A 19,942-nucleotide genomic window follows, 5' to 3' on the forward strand; every position below is an offset into this window, starting at 1 on the left:
CCGGCGCCGCAAAACAAACCTGCGCTGCGCTGGTAGGTAGCGCGATGGATGGCGTAGTGACGCGAGTAATAAAGTCGAATCTCATGCGCAATTTGGTGTAGGCAGAGCAGAGCGGTTGGGAGAATCTTGTGATCGCTTAGGCGAGTGTTCGTGGTTTGTTGATCGCGGCGACTATCAGCAACAACAAAAAAGTGATGAGTGATACTTGGGTTGGGAGAGCAATCGGTTGGTCTTGGCGATAGTCTAGTTTGTGATCTAGTTTAGTGGTTCGATTGTTCGGTTGAGCACTGGAGGACTGTTTGATTTGTGGAAGATGTTTTTGATGTAAATGTTTTATTGGTTTATTGTTTGCTCGCGATAAAGTTGCATCTACTAACCGTATTTAAGTGTCCATCGTTATCATTTTTAATTAGGACCAACTCTATATGAGAAATGTCCATCACTTTTCGCGGGATCTCGCGACAACTCGAACAAAATTTAATGTTGGCAGCACCCTCTCAGAATTCAATGAATCTTTCTGGACATGTACTGCCGTCATACGCATATTTGTCCCACGTTTGCTGGGACTCCCATGTACATGGGACAGTTATGCGTATAACGGCAGTGTAGACTTTGTAACAAAAAGCCATGGACCATCTTTTGGAAAGGGCCAAACTTCTTTTTTACCGATTTTTTTCAAATGAATATAGCTGAAAAATGTTAGGTCCTACAAAAAAGTTTTGTATGGGTGACAATCGCAAAATCAGGCAAATCTTCGAATAAAAATAGCTTGAGCTTGAGCTTGAGCTTGATTGACTGCTCGTAGTTGCTACTCCATTATGACCAGATCAGCTGTTCTTGCACAGGGAACCAACAGATGTTTGCTCACATCTTCAATGTACAAGTACTGGTGATCTCATTTGTTAGGTCATACTGGCGCCTGCCACGTCAGAATGCAAGTCAATATAGGGAAGGGGGAGGAATGATGATGCAATCACTCGCCCACTGCAAGCCGAATATACCTCTGCACTTGCCACGAGTTCATGCGGAATTTGTTGGAATTTCTGGGTTAGGTTGGAGAGGCAGAGGTCCGTCTTGGTTAACGAGCTGCCAATATGATAGATAGGAGAAGGTAACTGATGGAATTTCTAATTGGATGTAGGAAACGAGCTCTATAGTTCATTTCCAATTCTAGTAGATTACTGTTAGAATACTCAAGTTGAAGGTATAGGAATAGCAATGGAAACGATATGGAAAAGTCCATTTCCAGTTCTAGCGATTGCTAGAACATGAGAAATAAAGAGAAAGATACAAAGTACGAGAATGGAACGGACCTGGGATTGAACCCACGACCTCCTGCGTATGAGGCAGAAGCAGTAGCCATATGACTACCAAGCCCGCTACAGGCAAATCTTCGAATAAAAATATTTGAAAAATTCCAAATGGAGTAATGCACTTAAAAAAATGATTTTTGAAATAAAAAGTCGATTAGCAAGAAATACCACAATTCATTTGGACAAAATTTACGCTGGAGATAGATAATTATGTTTTCCACCAACCGTCCATACATCGCAAGCTTTAAGGAAAAAAGCAATAGGTAATGTTTGAACATAACCGCGAGTAGACGGTATAAAGAAAAGGAAGGAGTTAGTCCCTTCTATGAATGAACGCTTCTGCCCGTTATTAAGTAAAGGGAAAAGATAATGCCTACTTTAAATGAATGCGTTCGCCCGGTATAAGGTGAAAGGAGTTGATAATGCCAAAGGGAAAGGAACGCGTCTTCCCGGTATAAAGCAAAGGGAAAAAATAAAGCATCTGTCTGGATGTCTGGATGCATCTGTCCGGTAAGGGTCTGTTCACAAATTACGTAACGCTTCTGGGGGGAGGGGGAGGTCCAACTTGTGTTATACTTTGTTACACTAAAAGGTGGGGGAGGGGGTTGGTACTACCAAATGTTACGCATAACGCGAATATTTTTTTTTTAATGTCTTTTTTTAATCACTAATTGAAGTAATCGCTGTTTATCATTATCGTATATTAGTCATTATCGAAATCAAGCATGCTGACATAGCGGGACTGATATGCGTAAAAATACCAAGCGAATAGTGTATTTCTCGACACCACAGTTCCGCAAAACTGTAAACGTCAATGGTCATGATCGCAAATTCTATTTTCGTTTTTACTAGCTGCATTCTTGATATCCTTGATTTTTAATCATGTGCCGTCCCTATTCTAACAGTGTTAAAAAATACCAAAACCCAAATGCTTCAGAGAAGGGAAAAAACACAGTTACGCGTTACATGGGGGAGGGAGGGGGTACTAAAAATGTTACTTTTTGTTACGAGGGGGAGGGAGGGGGTCAACAACTCGGATTTTTGCGTTACGTAATTTGTGAACAGACCCTAAGGCAAAACGAGTTGATAGTCCCTTTTTTAAAAGAATGCGTCTGCCCGGTACAAAGCGATGGGAAAGGTAACGCCTTCTTTAAATGGATGCATCTGTCTGGTATAAGGCGAATGAAGTTGATAATACCTTCTTTAAAAGAACGCGTCTGCTCGGTATAAGGTGGAGAGAAGGGTAATGCTTTCTTTAAATTGATGCGCCTCTCCGGCATAACTCGGAGGAAGAGGTAATGCCTTCTTTAAATGGTAACATCTACCCATTATAAGGTGAAAGGAGGAGATAAAGGGTTCTTTAAAATAACCCGTCTGTTTGACATAAGGCGAAATACGCAATAAGAAAGGGTTAATGAATTCTTTTAATGAATGCGTATGCCCAGTATAAGGCGAAAAGAGTTGATAAAACCATATAAGAACGTATCTGCCAGGTATAAGGCGAAGGAAAGGGTAATGCTTCTATAAATGGATGCGTCTGCCCGGTACAAAACGAAGGGAGGATATAATGCCATATTTAAATGAATATATTTTCTCGGTATAAAGCGAAAGAAAGAAAAAAAAGGTTTATTCAAAAAAAGTCTATCCGTAACAAACTAAAGAGATGAGATAATCCCTTCATTATATCTGGCCCGTCTGTCAGGTATAATAAAGGATATGTAAGGGGCAATTGAAATTTCGAAAACTACTTCTACATATTCTGGGAGGCCTTCCTTAGCCGTGAGGGAAGATGCGTGGCTACCAAGCAAGATTATGCTGAAGAAGGCTGGGTTCAACTGTTAGCCCGGTCTGGGAAATTTATCGATGAAAATATTTCTCAACTTTTTTAGGCTACGTTGGAGGTCCTTTGTAGCTTAGTTGGTTAAAAGCACCAGTTTAGCGTACTGAGGCTCGTGGATTAGAGCCCGATGGAAGGAAAGTGGTTAACGCCAATAAATTTTCAAATCAAAACCTTAAACCTGAATGTACATGTATCTTCCACAACATGCAGCATTACCTCTCCCATTAATTTGAACATCCGCATTGGAACGCACCTATGTACGTTTTGAATCATTCATCCTTTTCTAGCTAATGTAAGTCTGACGATGTATCAACGCAACCATGAATCATGCACTCATGCACCTAGACTCTACAATCGCCCCTTCTCCACTCTTGAGACTTAGTTAATAATAAAAATCATATAATGAGAAACATATTATATACGTTCCATATAAATGCACTCATTAATTAATATTTGTTATCCACTTGTTCAAACTCAATATACTTTGATTCATTTTTTGTTTTGTTTTTAACCAAAACAATATGAATTCTTATATCCTGAATAAGGAAAACCTCATGAATTCTATTAATATTCATTCTTATCATTTTGTATTCACTCGAGCCGAGGCAAGTGCGAGAAACTGAGGTCAAAATACATATCTGTAGAGATACCAATTTGGTGGCATTGAATGAAATAGTACTAATTCATTTTATGATAAGTGACGCCATTCCACTTAAACAACACATTCCACTATTCTTATAAAACAACTAAAATTTATTTCGGAAGAATCCATTAGAATCCAATGTAAACTAGTCGTAATCTTAAACGAAGAGTATTAAATATCAATCCGAAATTCATCAAACACAATCTACATAGATTACATCATTCAAAATACTGTTCATATTCATCTCAAAGTTGAAATTAAAACAATTCCAATGTTAATCAAGAAGACGCCTAGATACTAATAAGAGTACAAACAAACTTTGCTTAGAGTTCGAATCGAAAGCATTAGCGATAATTTTACATAAAACCTAAATCCAATACATTTATAACATCAGTCCAATCCTATAGTAATCTAAGTCTTACATCATAAAGTCTACATTTCCGTTGTAATCCATTACGATGCAATATACAAAGCTCAGTTTTGTGTAAGAGATAACTGACGGATTTGCATGGAATTATCGAAACAAAATCCCAATCTGAAGCAATCCAAAACCAATCTCAAACCCATTGGCGTAACTAGTGAAAAATTCTAGGGGGGGCTTACTTTTTTTCAAACATTTCTATTTTAACACTCATAACACAGAAAGTTCACCATTTTCGCTCGATTCAACTGATGTATATTGTTGGTCTAATAGATATAAATGTAATGGACGACTTAAATATTTCAAATGATGTTCATCGATGCTCAGCCCTGTTACAAAAATCTAGAAATCTCGTAGGATTTCTAAAAGAAAACCATAGGTGTTGAGCCAACCGTAAATAGAATGTGAAGTACGATCCTGATTTTTGAAGGACTTTTTGATTCGCTTCGAACCTAGAATACATTATAAACTAAATATTGAATAAATTAGTTAGTTAAACTCTTTTCGCCAGCTTTGAATTCAGTGGCCTGACAATTCCTACGAGCTTTCAAACGGCGATCTAACCACAACAAACTAACGTTTCTTTTCTGTTAGAATAACTTCTAGGATGATTTAAAAAAAATCAGTTTTACATCCCAATACAACTTATTGGTCGTTAATTTTCAATTTAGTTAAAAAAAAAACAAATTAACAAGTTAACACATAGGAACATTTAACACATCTTTTCTCTCAGTAGGTCTGTTTCACGCCTACTGAGACATTTTCACTGGTTTCATTGCTGCAGCGACAATAGGAGTTTAGAGAATTAAATAGTATGCGGAGTTTCTAAAATCCATCCGAAAGAATGCAAAGTTCTTTCTTATTCAACTTTTAGTTACCTCTTCTTGAAATCTAATAGTTTTACCGAACCTTTCTCAAGAAACTAACAGTGATAATTAGAATGCGCTGCATCTTTTAGCATTAGTATTAGTTAGGAAAGTTAAGATCATACGCTCGATTTAGATAACAATTACTCACAAAACCCTGAAAAAACTTGAAAATCTCAAGGAATTGTCCATTATCCATTAAGTACTTGTAATACTAATAAATAATATATTTTTTTAATTTACTTGTTGATGAGGTATTTCCTTTGGTATTTCATAAGTTATAACGTGTTTTGAGGGATCCAAATTTTGTCGTGAGCAAGCCTTAAAACAATCGCTGTAGTTGCTGTAGTGTTTCGATGAGAGTAATTGGATAATGAAAACAATCCTTTCTCTGCATTTACCCCCGTATATAATCAGTGAACTAGATATGCGTAATACCACAGATAACAGATATTTAAGCTAGAACAAATTTTATTGAAAATCCTGTGTAAACTTTTGAATTCATATACGTTGGCCCACTAGTGCCATCTACTCAACTGATTGCGGCAGTACATACTGACGCAGCTGATTACCAACCGTCGAACGCAGCCAATGGATTTGACAGCCACATTCGGGTTGCGTTTTCAATAACAATGATCCTTGCGCCATCTCCAATCGATTGCTAAACGCGGTCCCAAATTAAAATACATTTGAATTAACGGTTGCCGATGTTTACACACGTTTCGGATGCCAGCCTCAATATCTGTTATCTGTGGTAATACTTATACAACGTAACAAATTTTCTAGGGGGTGCTAGCCAGATCCTAGGTGGGGCTAAACGAAATTTCAACTAAGAATAAATCCATATCCAATAAAAAATCAAAGCACAACAAAACTAACTATATGTAACTTGAATCTGCCTTAAAAACAATACATATTCAACCAACCTCCAGTCAAAATCTTTTCACAATCTAATCCAATCTAAATTCTAGAGCGATAATTAACATGCGTTCGTCGTTGGCAGCAGCAGCCAAACGCATTTCAGACTTTCATTCGGTTGCTGTTAGTGAATGGAAATTCGCATTGTTAGAGGTGAATCAGTGCTTATAAAAAGAGAGTTTATTTATTAGTAATTTTCTTAAAAGTTCAAAGCAACTTCATGGTTACTACAACGATGGCCTCATAGCGGAAAACTATCAGCATCAGTGGCGATCATCGCTCGGGGTCGGTTAAAACTTATTCGCTTATTCATCAGTGATACTGAAAGAGTGATCATCGCTTGATAAGTGCTAGGAAATCCGGCAAACAGCTCTCGGTGTCCGCATTTTTTCTGAAACCATCGTGTCCCATAACACAATCATCTACTTCTGATTATGTCAGTCAAGGAATAAAATTAGATAACAGTAATAAATTAAAGCAGTTGGCAACGATGATTTTTCAAAATAGTTATCAGTTCTACCTGCAGCTTTGAGATTCATTATAATATCTTTTCACAAACATGTTGAAAATGTATGCCATTCTTGAACTGATTTGTAAAACTTAAATTTATTTCACAGCAATCATAATTGAATCAAAATCTTTCTTAGGATTGAACCAAGAAACATAGGAATATCTTACCTCATATCTCTTAAAAATAATGTTTGACAACCAATTTTATATAAAAGTCATATATAAGCAGGAGGTCGAGATTTCAATTCCTGGCTAGTCCCATTTCTACTTTGTATTTTGATCTTCGTTCTTTCTTTTCTTTCTATGGGCTGTCCACAAACCACGTAGACCGAAATTTCACATTTTCAAACCCCCTCCCCCCTGGTAGACTTTCGTAGACTATTTCGAAACCCCTCCCCCAGCCCCTTGAAGTCTACGTAGACTTTTACAAATTTTACAAAACATCATATGTGATTGAATCGAAATAAAATTTAATCCTCTGTCCACAGCTCCTGAAACCAAATCTCAAAGTCAATTAATTTAATTTCTGTTGAATTCGACTCCCCCTAGAGGTGTGCACCACCGCTGCCGACACTTTTGCATCGGCGCGCACTGCTTAAAATGTGTCACGCATCTGACCTATAATTCTCCACGCCGGTTCAAATTTGTAGAAAACCGAAGAATTTTCAGAATTTCGAAACATTTCGAGTTGAAATTCCGAGAATATCAAGTCTACATTCCAATAAGTTATTCGTGGAAATTTTCGTAGAAGATCCCGATTGATAATCTTTAAAGCTTCCCGGTAATATTTCAAAGAACTGTCCGTGAAGATTCCGATGCTTTTCTTGAAAATTCCATGCAATATCCCATTGAATAATCATCCGCAATAATCATACGCAAGAATTGCCTTCTACTTCTTCTTCTTCTTCTTCTTCTTCTTCTTCTTCTTCTTCTTCTTCTCATTGGCATTACATCCCCACACTGGGACAGAGCCGCCTCGCAGCTTAGTGTTCATTAAGCACTTCCACAGTTATTAACTGCGAGGTTTCTAAGCCAGGTTACCATTTTGCATTCGTATATCATGAGGCTAGCACGATGATACTTTTATAGTTTTATGCTCAGGGAAGTCGAGACAATTTCCAATCCGAAAATTGCCTAGACCGGCATCGGGAATCGAACCCAGCCACCCTCAGCATGGTCTTGCTTTGTAGCCGCGCGTCTTACCGCACGGCTAAGGAGGGCCCCTACAAGAATTGTCTTATAAATTCCAAAACTATTCCCGTTAATATTCCGAGTAAATTTCCGTGAAAACTTAGAATTATTCCGAGATAATTTTAAGTTGAAATGGACATTCCGAAATATTTCCCATGGAATTTCAGAATGGTTTCCTACAATCTTGCAGATTTGAAACAATTTCCTGAGAAAATCGAAAAAAAATCCTATGTACATTCCAAAGACTTTTCCGAATAATTTGCGGTGGAAATTATAGAGAATTTTCAGTTGCAATTTTGGTGAAATTCTCGTAAAAAATTCATGAAAATACAATATCTTTCTCACAAATATTTTTTTGCGACCTCAAAGAGTTTTTGGTAGGAAATTCAAATAATTTCTCGTGGAAATTTTCAATAGGGTAACCGTACCCTTAGTGGAGGTAGCACCAATAGTGGAGGTAGTGGGGTTTTAATGAGATTTATCATATTTATAGACTTTACGATGGTTTCAGTTGATGCGTCGTGCTTTAAATATCCTTTTAAATGCAACTTACCTTAAGATTTCACTTGAAAAACTATTCAAATAATGATTTTCCTTAATAAAATTGACTCCCTTGCACCTGCACCTTGCAATTGTACCAATAGTGGCGAGTCTCATAAGAAACCAATGGATAGCACCACTTCCCTGGGAAGCTTACCAGACTGATCAAAGCAACGGTGGATGGTGTGCAAAACTGTGTGAAGATTTCGGGCGAACACTCCAGTTCGTTCGAATCGCGCCGGGGACTAAAACAAGGTGATGGACTTTCGTGCCTGTTGTTCAACATTGTGCTAGAAGGTGTCATGCGGAGAGCCGGGTGTAATAGCCGGGGTACGATTTTCAACAGATCCAGTCAATTTATTTGCTTCGCGGATGACATGGACATTGTCGGCCGAACATTTGCAAAGGTGGCAGAACTGTACACCCGCCTGAGACGTGAAGCAACAAAAGTTGGACTGGTGGTGAATGCGTCAAAGACAAACTACATGCTTGTGGGCGGAACCGAGCGCGACAGGGCCCGCCTGGGAAGCAGTGTTACGATAGACGGGGATACCTTCGAGGTGGTCGAGGAATTCGTTTACCTCGGATCCTTGCTAACGGCTGACAACAACGTTAGTCGTGAAATACGAAGGCGCATCATCTGTGGAAGTCGGGCCTACTACGGGCTCCACAAGAAACTGCGGTCGAAAAAGATTCGCCACCGCACCAAATGTGTCATGTACAAGACGCTTATAAGACCGGTTGTCCTCTACGGACATGAAACATGGACAATGCTCGAGGATGACTTGCAAGCATTCGGAGTATTCGAGAGACGGGTGCTTAGGACCGTCTTTGGCGGTGTGCAAGAAGACGGTGTGTGGCGGCGAAGAATGAACCATGAGCTCGCCCAACTCTACGGCGAACCCAGTATCCAGAAGGTAGCTAAAGCCGGAAGGGTACGATGGGCAGTACATGTTGCAAGAATGCCGGACAGCAACCCTGCAAAGATGGTGTTCGCTTCCGATCCGGCAGGTACGAGACGGCGTGGAGCGCAGCGAGCGAGATGGGCAGACCAGGTGCAGAACGACTTGGCGAGCGTGGGGCGTATCCGAGGATGGAGAGATGCGGCCTCGAACCGTGCATTGTGGCGTCAAATTGTTGATTCAGTGTTATCTGTTTAGATGGTAACTAAATAAATGAATCAATAGTGGTGCTATCCATTGGTTTCTTATGAGACTCGCCACTATTGGTACAATTGCAAGGTGCAGGTGCAAGGGAGTCAATTTTATTAAGGAAAATCATTATTTGAATAGTTTTTCAAGTGAAATCTTAAGGTAAGTTGCATTTAAAAGGATATTTAAAGCACGACGCATCAACTGAAACCATCGTAAAGTCTATAAATATGATAAATCTCATTAAAACCCCACTACCTCCACTATTGGTGCTACCTCCACTAAGGGTACGGTTACCCTATTGAAAATTTCCACGAGAAATTATTTGAATTTCCTACCAAAAACTCTTTGAGGTCGCAAAAAAATATTTGTGAGAAAGATATTGTATTTTCATGAATTTTTTACGAGAATTTCACCAAAATTGCAACTGAAAATTCTCTATAATTTCCACCGCAAATTATTCGGAAAAGTCTTTGGAATGTACATAGGATTTTTTTTCAATTTCCTCAGGAAATTGTTTCAAATCTGCAAGATTGTAGGAAACCATTCTGAAATTCCATGGGAAATATTTCGGAATGTCCATTTCAACTTAAAATTATCTCGGAATAATTCTAAGTTTTCACGGAAATTTACTCGGAATATTAACGGGAATAGTTTTGGAATTTATAAGACAATTCTTGTAGGGGCCCTCCTTAGCCGTGCGGTAAGACGCGCGGCTACAAAGCAAGACCATGCTGAGGGTGGCTGGGTTCGATTCCCGATGCCGGTCTAGGCAATTTTCGGATTGGAAATTGTCTCGACTTCCCTGGGCATATAAAAGTATCATCGTGCTAGCCTCATGATATACGAATGCAAAAATGGTAACCTGGCTTAGAAACCTCGCAGTTAATAACTGTGGAAGTGCTTAATGAACACTAAGCTGCGAGGCGGCTCTGTCCCAGTGTGGGGATGTAATGCCAATGAGAAGAAGAAGAAGAAGAAGAAGAAGAAGAAGAAGAAGAAGAAGAAGAAGTAGAAGGCAATTCTTGCGTATGATTATTGCGGATGATTATTCAATGGGATATTGCATGGAATTTTCAAGAAAAGCATCGGAATCTTCACGGACAGTTCTTTGAAATATTACCGAAGCTTTAAAGATTATCAATCAGGATCTTCTACGAAAATTTCCACGAAAAACTTAATGGAATGTAGACTTGATATTCTCGGAATTTCAACTCGAAATATTTCGAAATTCTGAAAATTCTTCGGTTTTCTACAAATTTTAACCGGTGTAGAGAATTATAGGTCAGATGCGTGACACATGTTAAACAGTGCGCGCCGATGCAAAGTGTCGGCAGCGGTGGTGCACAATTTAGGGGAGTCGAATTCAACAGAAATTAAATTAATTGACTTTGGGATTTGGTTTCAGGAGCTGTGGACAGAGGATTAAATTTTATTTCGATTCAATCACATATGATGTTTTGTAAAATTTGTAAAAGTCTACGTAGACTTCAAGGGGCTGGGGGAGGGGTTTCGAAATAGTCTACGAAAGTCTACCAGGGGGGAGGGGGTTTGAAAATGTGAAATTTCGGTCTACGTGGTTTGTGGACAGCCCATAGAAAGAAAAGAAAGAACGAAGATCAAAATACAAAGTAGAAATGGGACTAGCCAGGAATTGAAATCTCGACCTCCTGCTTATATATGACTTTTATATAAAATTGGTTGTCAAACATTATTTTTAAGAGATATGAGGTAAGATATTCCTATGTTTCTTGGTTCAATCCTAAGAAAGATTTTGATTCAATTATGATTGCTGTGAAATAAATTTAAGTTTTACAAATCAGTTCAAGAATGGCATACATTTTCAACATGTTTGTGAAAAGATATTATAATGAATCTCAAAGCTGCAGGTAGAACTGATAACTATTTTGAAAAATCATCGTTGCCAACTGCTTTAATTTATTACTGTTATCTAATTTTATTCCTTGACTGACATAATCAGAAGTAGATGATTGTGTTATGGGACACGATGGTTTCAGAAAAAATGCGGACACCGAGAGCTGTTTGCCGGATTTCCTAGCACTTATCAAGCGATGATCACTCTTTCAGTATCACTGATGAATAAGCGAATAAGTTTTAACCGACCCCGAGCGATGATCGCCACTGATGCTGATAGTTTTCCGCTATGAGGCCATCGTTGTAGTAACCATGAAGTTGCTTTGAACTTTTAAGAAAATTACTAATAAATAAACTCTCTGTTTTTTATAAGAACCGATTCACCTCTAACAATGCGAATTTCCATTCACTAACAGCAACCGAATGAAAGTCTGAAATGCGTTTGGCTGCTGCTGCCAACGACGAACGCATGTTAATTATCGCTCTAGAATTTAGATTGGATTAGATTGTGAAAAGATTTTGACTGGAGGTTGGTTGAATATGTATTGTTTTTAAGGCAGATTCAAGTTACATATAGTTAGTTTTGTTGTGCTTTGATTTTTTATTGGATATGGATTTATTCTTAGTTGAAATTTCGTTTAGCCCCACCTAGGATCTGGCTAGCACCCCCTAGAAAATTTGTTACGTTGTATAAGTATTACGCATATCTAGTTCACTGATTATATACGGGGGTAAATGCAGAGAAAGGATTGTTTTCATTATCCAATTACTCTCATCGAAACACTACAGCAACTACAGCGATTGTTTTAAGGCTTGCTCACGACAAAATTTGGATCCCTCAAAACACGTTATAACTTATGAAATACCAAAGGAAATACCTCATCAACAAGTAAATTAAAAAAATATATTATTTATTAGTATTACAAGTACTTAATGGATAATGGACAATTCCTTGAGATTTTCAAGTTTTTTCAGGGTTTTGTGAGTAATTGTTATCTAAATCGAGCGTATGATCTTAACTTTCCTAACTAATACTAATGCTAAAAGATGCAGCGCATTCTAATTATCACTGTTGGTTTCTTGAGAAAGGTTCGGTAAAACTATTAGATTTCAAGAAGAGGTAACTAAAAGTTGAATAAGAAAGAACTTTGCATTCTTTCGGATGGATTTTAGAAACTCCGCATACTATTTAATTCTCTAAACTCCTATTGTCGCTGCAGCAATGAAACCAATGAGAATGTCTCAGTAGGCGTGAAACAGACCTACTGAGAGAAAAGATGTGTTAAATGTTCCTATGTGTTAACTTGTTAATTTGTTTTTTTAACCAAATTAAAAAATTAACGACCAATAAGTTGTATTGGGATGTACAACTGATTTTTTTTTTTAAATCATCCTAGAAGTTATTCTAACAGAAAAGAAACGTTAGTTTGTTGTGGTTAGATCGCCGTTTGAAAGCTCGTAGGAATTGTCAGGCCACTGAATTCAAAGCTGGCGAAAAGAGTTTAACTAACTAATTTATTCAATATTTAGTTTATAATGTACTAGTTTATTTGTGGACGCAGTAGCGCCCATGGCAAGTGTTTTTTTTTCAATCAAAATTTTCAACGTCTGTTGTCTGTGATTTTTTTCATCAAATGCTGTGTCTGGTTGTCTAAGGTTGTCCCTGGTTTTGTTTTCTGCATCTCAAAGAAAAAAAGAATTGAAGTGTCAAATATTTTATTTTTTGTGAGAATTTCCCCGCGTGCTGCGTCTGGTTGGCTAGTCACCGGACAGACAAACAGGGCTATTATATATAGTATTCTAGGTTCGAAGCGAATCAAAAAGTCCTTCAAAAATCAGGATCGTACTTCACATTCTATTTACGGTTGGCTCAACACCTATGGTTTTCTTTTAGAAATCCTACGAGATTTCTAGATTTTTGTAACAGGGCTGAGCGTCGATGAACATCATTTGAAATATTTAAGTCGTCCATTACATTTATATCTATTAGACCAACAATATACATCAGTTGAATCGAGCGAAAATGGTGAACTTTCTGTGTTATGAGTGTTAAAATAGAAATGTTTGAAAAAAAGTAAGCCCCCTAAATTTTTCACTAGTTACGCCAATGGGTTTGAGATTGGTTTTGGATTGCTTCAGATTGGGATTTTGTTTCGATAATTCCATGCAAATCCGTCAGTTATCTCTTACACAAAACTGAGCTTTGTATATTGCATCGTAATGGATTACAACGGAAATGTAGACTTTATGATGTAAGACTTAGATTACTATAGGATTGGACTGATGTTATAAATGTATTGGATTTAGGTTTTATGTAAAATTATCGCTAATGCTTTCGATTCGAACTCTAAGCAAAGTTTGTTTGTACTCTTATTAGTATCTAGGCGTCTTCTTGATTAACATTGGAATTGTTTTAATTTCAACTTTGAGATGAATATGAACAGTATTTTGAATGATGTAATCTATGTAGATTGTGTTTGATGAATTTTGGATTGATATTTAATACTCTTCGTTTAAGATTACGACTAGTTTACATTGGATTCTAATGGATTCTTCCGAAATAAATTTTAGTTGTTTTATAAGAATAGTGGAATGTGTTGTTTAAGTGGAATGGCGTCACTTATCATAAAATGAATTAGTACTATTTCATTCAATGCCACCAAATTGGTATCTCTACAGATATGTATTTTGACCTCAGTTTCTCGCACTTGCCTCGGCTCGAGTGAATACAAAATGATAAGAATGAATATTAATAGAATTCATGAGGTTTTCCTTATTCAGGATATAAGAATTCATATTGTTTTGGTTAAAAACAAAACAAAAAATGAATCAAATTATATTGAGTTTGAACAAGTGGATAACAAATATTAATTAATGAGTGCATTTATATGGAACGTATATAATATGTTTCTCAATATATGATTTTTATTATTAACTAAGTCTCAAGAGTGGAGAAGGGGCGATCCACCGTTGCTTTGATCAGTCTGGTAAGCTTCCCAGGGAAGCTGTTCTCGTCCATAATTTTCCATAGCTCTACGCGGTCTATACTGTAGTATGCCGCCTTGAAATCTACGAACAGATGGTGCGTTGGGACCTGGTATTCACGGCATTTTTTGAAGGATTTGCCGTACAGTAAAGATCTGGTCCGTTGTCGAGCGGCCGTCAGCGAAGCCGGCTTGATAACTTCCCACGAACTCGTTCACTAATGGTGACAGACGACGGAAGATGATCTGGGATATCACTTTGTAGGCGGCATTAAGTATGGTGATCGCTCGAAAGTTCTCACACTCCAGTTTGTCGCCTTTCTTGTAGATGGGGCATAACCCCTATCCTTCCACTCCTCCGGTAGCTGTTCGGTTTCCCAGATTCTGACTATCAGTTTGTGCAGGCAAGTGGCCAGCTTTTCCGGGCCCATCTTGATGAGCTCAGCTCCGATACCATCCTTACCAGCTGCTTTATTGGTCTTTAGCTGTTGAATGGCATCCTTAACTTCCCTCAAGGTGGGGGCTGGTTCGCTTCCATCATCCGCTGAACTGACGTAGTCATCTCCTCCGCTGCCTTGACTTTCACTGCCTGTACTCTCAGCGCCATTCAGATGTTCCTCGTAGTGCTGCTTCCACCTTTCAATCACCACACGTTCGTCCGTCAAGATGCTCCCATCCTTATCCCGGCACATTTCGGCTCGCGGCACGAAGCCTTTGCGGGATGCGTTGAGCTTCTGATAGAACTTGCGTGTATCTTGAGAACGGCACAGCTGTTCCATCTCCTCGCACTCCGCTTCTTCCAAGCGGCGTTTCTTCTCCTGAAAAAGACGGATCTGCTGTCTCCGCTTCCGTCTATAACGTTCCACGTTCTGCCGGGTACCTTGCTGCAGCGCGACCGCCCGCGCTGCGTCCTTCTCCTCCAGAATCTGTCTGCACTCTTCGTCGAACCAATCGTTCCGTCGACTTCGACCCATATACCCGACGTTGTTCTCCGCTGCGTCGTTAATGGCTGCTTTGACTGTATTCCAGCAGTCCTCAAGAGGGGCCCCATCGAGCTCACCCTCTTCCGGCAACGCTGCCTCGAGATGCTGCGCGTATGCAGTGGCGACATCAGGTTGCTTCAGTCGCTCTAGGTCGTACCGCGGCGGTCGTCGGTACCGAACATTGTTGATGACGGATAGTTTTGGGCGCAGTTTAACCATCACCAGATAGTGGTCAGAGTCGATGTTAGCGCCACGATATGTCCTGACGTCGATAATATCGGAGAAGTGCCGTCCATCAATCAAAACGTGATTGATTTGTGATTCTGTCTGCAGTGGTGATCTCCAGGTGTACCGATACGGGAGGCTGTGTTGGAAGTAGGTGCTACGAATGGCCATATTCTTGGAGGCGGCGAAATCAATTAGTCGTAGGCCGTTTTCGTTCGTCAGCCGGTGAGCGCTGAACTTTCCAATAGTCGGTCTAAACTCCTCCTCTTGGCCAACCTGAGCGTTCAAATCTCCTATGATGATTTTGACGTCGTGGCTTGGGCAGCTGTCGTAATCACGTTCCAGCTGCGCGTAGAATGCTTTCTTAACATCATCAGTGCTTCCGGAGTGTGGGCTATGGACGTTGATTATGCTGAAGTTGAAGAACCGGCCTTTGATCCTCAACCTGCACATTCTTTCATTGATCGGCCACCACCAGATCACGCGCCTTTGCATATCGCCCATCACTATGAAAGCTGTTCCCAGCTCGTGGGTGTTGCCGCAGCTCTGGTAGATGGTATGATTACCTCTAAACGTTCGCACCATTGATCCCTTCCAACAAACCTCCTGCAGCGCTACGATGCCGAATCCACGGTCCTTGAGCACATCGGCGAGTATGCGTGTGCTCCCGATGAAGTTGAGAGATTTGCAGTTCCACGAACCGAGTTTCCAATCGCTAGTCCCTTTTCGTCGCAGTGGTCTTCGCCGATGGTTCCGGTCCGTACTCTCTTGTTGATTGTTCGTTGCTTATGATTTTTAAACGGCTGGCTTGCAGGGCCTGACACCAAACCCCCTAAATTTCCGGAGGACCATTCCTCCTTATTTCCGGTGGACCATGGTGCACAGTTTCACTTAGAGTCCCTCGCTGGCACTCGGACGGTGATCAGCCGCCCCTAACATGGAGAACAGACGCTGTTGTGAGCCGATCCTGACATGGAGAACAGACGCTCAATAAGATTTGCACCTCCGGAGAGGAGCAAACCCTCCCTTCCCTGTCAGCATACGACCATAGTTCCCACCGGGGTTGGTTACCCGATCTTCCCTAAGGTTACTCGTATCCCGACCAGCACCGCGGGGAGGTAGGGATAGGAGTTGCTAGGTAAGAGGCTAAGGACCGCGAGATGGGGTCTATTTTATTCCTTCAGGTACGCGAAGTACCAATGGTACGCTTTACCCAGCATTTGCCGTGCCAGGAACCACCACTATAGGAACCAAAATTAATTTTTACCGCCACTAAAGGAACAGTGTACCCATAGTGGTGCAAGCAATATTTGGTAATTGTTGATGTTAAATAACATCTATCTCATTTTTGTTAGCAAATTTATTAGTTTATCTATTGACTAAGATAATAAAGCAGTAAATTTCCCATAATTACCGTGAAGTACCCTAATTTCACGCACTTAAGATCTGACAAAGTTAAAACGTTCATTAAAAAACATGTAGTGGCGATTTGGAAACATTTGCTACTGCATCACGTAGTAGAAGGATTCTAGGTTCCTAAAAAAATGTTACTTGCAAATTTTGCCGCTATTTAAAAAAAAAATGGGGTATGAATCTGAGACCGTTGTATGCTCCTTATTTCGCGCAAGAAAATAGGATAGTTCCTAATTTCGCGCAAAAGTTTTCCTAACTTCGCTCATGTTTGGAATTGAATATCGTTATTGGTTTGATGAAATATAATCAATTAACCAATAGAAGCATGCATCTATTGTTCAAAATACGCAGATAACGGTATCAGACAGCCGTCAGTGACCCATTATTTAGTCGAAATGGTATATGCCTATATTTCGACCCTGGAGCTTTGCTTAGATTTTACTTTATGCATTTTAGTTGCCATAAGTCATAATTCCTGAAATATCGTTTGCTTCTGAAATATAAACCATATTTTAAGAATAAAGGCATTGTATGAGCAATGTTTAGCTGGGGCCTTTTCCCCTAAACTAAATGAATGAAATAGTTTGCATTAGCTACGAATTTGTGCCAATTGCTCAATGCTAATGCTAATGCAAAGTCATATTCAACCTGTCCATATAGATTTCTTGCTTACATTTTTTTACTTACCAGTGCTTTTAAAATAATACCCAAATCTCGATCGTCTTTGCGAGCATGCTTACGATTCTACAAGAAGATTTCGCATTCGAATTTTGTGAAGATCACCTGAACGGCAGCACTGCACTGATGGCGGCAGACAACGATGGCGGTATGGTAACGAATCAGGGAACACGCGCACAGGACATATGTTTTTCGGCTCCGGTTCTCCTGGAAATCCAGGAGGAGATTGGCCAGCTGAAGAACAACAAAGTCCCTGGAATTGTCCAGCTACCAGGAGCTCTACTAAAACATGGTGGTGAGGCACTGGCTAGAGCAATGCAGAAATTTTGGAGGAGGTTCTGTCTCAGAAGTGGATGGAAGGTGGACAGAAAGGGCGATAACCTTGATTGTAGCAACTACCGCGCAATCACATTCCTGAACGACACCTACAAATATCCCTCCAAAATTTTCGTACCAAATTCAAGGTAGGAAGTAGTACATACTGTGGACTCCGCAAGACGCTGCGATTGAATATAGTTCGCCGCCGTACTGACTATCTAAATTTATTTATTTATTTTATTTATTATCAGACTAAGGCCGTAGTGGGCTTCTTCTCCACCAATCAGTCTGCGGAAGGTCCGCATATCGTCCTCCACTTGATCGATCCACCTTACTCGCTGTGTACCTCGAGAACCATTTTCACCGAATTCCTGTCCGACATTCTGGCTACGAGCCCGGCCCACCGCAGTCTTCCGACTATCGCGGTGTGAACGATGGAAACCCTCCTTAGCAGGAATTGAATCCTATAGACTACAAAAGAAATGACGGCTTTGGCAGGTTTTGTTCTATTATTGTCAGGGGGGTTTTTGTATACCAAATTTAATGAAATTCGGCGACAATATTCTTTGATATGCAAAGAATGTTTAGGCAGAATTTCATAAAATTTGGTTATAGAAAAACCCCCCTGACAATAATAGAACAAAACCTGCCAAAGCCGTCATTTCCCCTACTTCAAGATGCTCATTGGACAGCTCTAATTATAGTGTGATAAACTCCAGTACCAGCGATAGTACGAATCAGATGTGAATATTTGTTGTCAGGGGAACCTGTTTCGTGGAAATCAAATACTAGGGTAAAATGCCCAATAGTGGACCCCCTAGTAGCGAAATTTTGCTCTTTTTGTCATAAGGAGTAGAAATTTTCAATATATTAGTTCGGCTTGACATCTAATATCAAGTTCTGCATCTCCTCTTCACGATACATACATAAAACACTCAAATACACGACGTTATTCGTTGAAATTTACATTTTAAAGTCTGACTGAATTCGCCCTATAGTAGATCCCCTGGGGGTCCATAATAGGAATTTTCTTCTCTATAGTCGACACTTCATTTGATTTTTATATTCCGTTTCGCGACGTTCTTCTTCCCTATTATGGACCTCCCAAAATATTCCTATAATAGACACTCTCGTGTTCATTTTTTTTAATTGTAAAAAATCATTTAATTTTACTTTTCATAGCATTTCCAATGCATATAATCAAATCATATGACTGTAAGGTAGGTTCTCCCAATAGAATTTCATAGCAAAACGTTTACATTGTGCTGTAATAATGCAAAAATGGCTGGAGGGTCCAATATTGATTGGTGGTCCACTATTGGGCACTTTTCCCTACTGAATCTATCCTTTCAAACTGATTGCATATGCCAATGCCTCACGATGGGATAGTAGGCTTAATATAGCAGTTTTATCTTTGCTGTCAATCAGTTCATGTGGAGGTTTGATTAAACTGACAAGTCACAAGAAGGAGAATTGAGAGGCGTAAAATTAAACTACAGTATCCCTCCGCTTATCCGGACCTCGTTATTCCGACAACTCTTTAGTCCGGATCTCGCTAATTCGGAATTTTCCGAAATAAAAAGTACCAACACCCATTTAAACACATTATGCTGTGATATGGAAATGCTAATATCATCTTCCACTTCCACATTATGCTGTCAGTTTTCTAATTTGTGATGTGATTTTGTTTTGGTTCATTTGTATGGATTTGACAGTCGGATTAACGAGAGAAACCGCGGTAGTCCGGCCATACATTTGTCGGATCAGCGGGGGTATACTGTATTCGACTTGTCAAAGCTCACGAGTTTATCACCCCTCGTTCTACCGGTGAGAATACTTGTTCACAGAAGAACATGAAAAATCGCACTCCGCTAATTGAATCAATCCTGGGTTTTTATTCATAAGAGTGAGAATTTCGAAGCCTGAGCAGAATGATCAATAGAACCTCTTGAATCGTGGACAGGGGCATGTACAATAAACGCTATACAGTCAAACCTCTGAGTCGATATTGAAGGGACCAATGACTCATGGAAATATCGAGATGTGGATTTAAAAATCCCTGTGAAGCTGTTT

At 39.6% G+C, this 19,942-nt stretch overlaps 1 protein-coding gene across 4 annotated transcripts in view; it reads left to right on the forward strand.

Annotated features, from left to right (window-relative positions):
• The window catches only part of LOC134214232 (leucine-rich repeat-containing protein 40-like), a 125,432-nt gene that overhangs the window by 88,457 nt on the left and 17,033 nt on the right, over nt 1-19,942 (forward strand). Inside the window, exon 1 of one of the 4 annotated variants that reach the window (XM_062693640.1) lies at nt 237-324. The exons of the other annotated variants lie outside the window; for them this stretch is intronic. Within the exon in view, the coding sequence (XP_062549624.1) occupies nt 314-324 (11 nt within the window). The 5' untranslated portion in view covers nt 237-313. Of the gene's footprint in view, nt 1-236; nt 325-19,942 lie in introns of those variants that run through there. 4 annotated transcript variants of the gene reach the window in all.

Source organism: Armigeres subalbatus, chromosome 2 (assembly GCF_024139115.2).
Source record: "Armigeres subalbatus isolate Guangzhou_Male chromosome 2, GZ_Asu_2, whole genome shotgun sequence".
Classification (NCBI taxonomy): Eukaryota; Metazoa; Arthropoda; class Insecta; order Diptera; family Culicidae; genus Armigeres; species Armigeres subalbatus.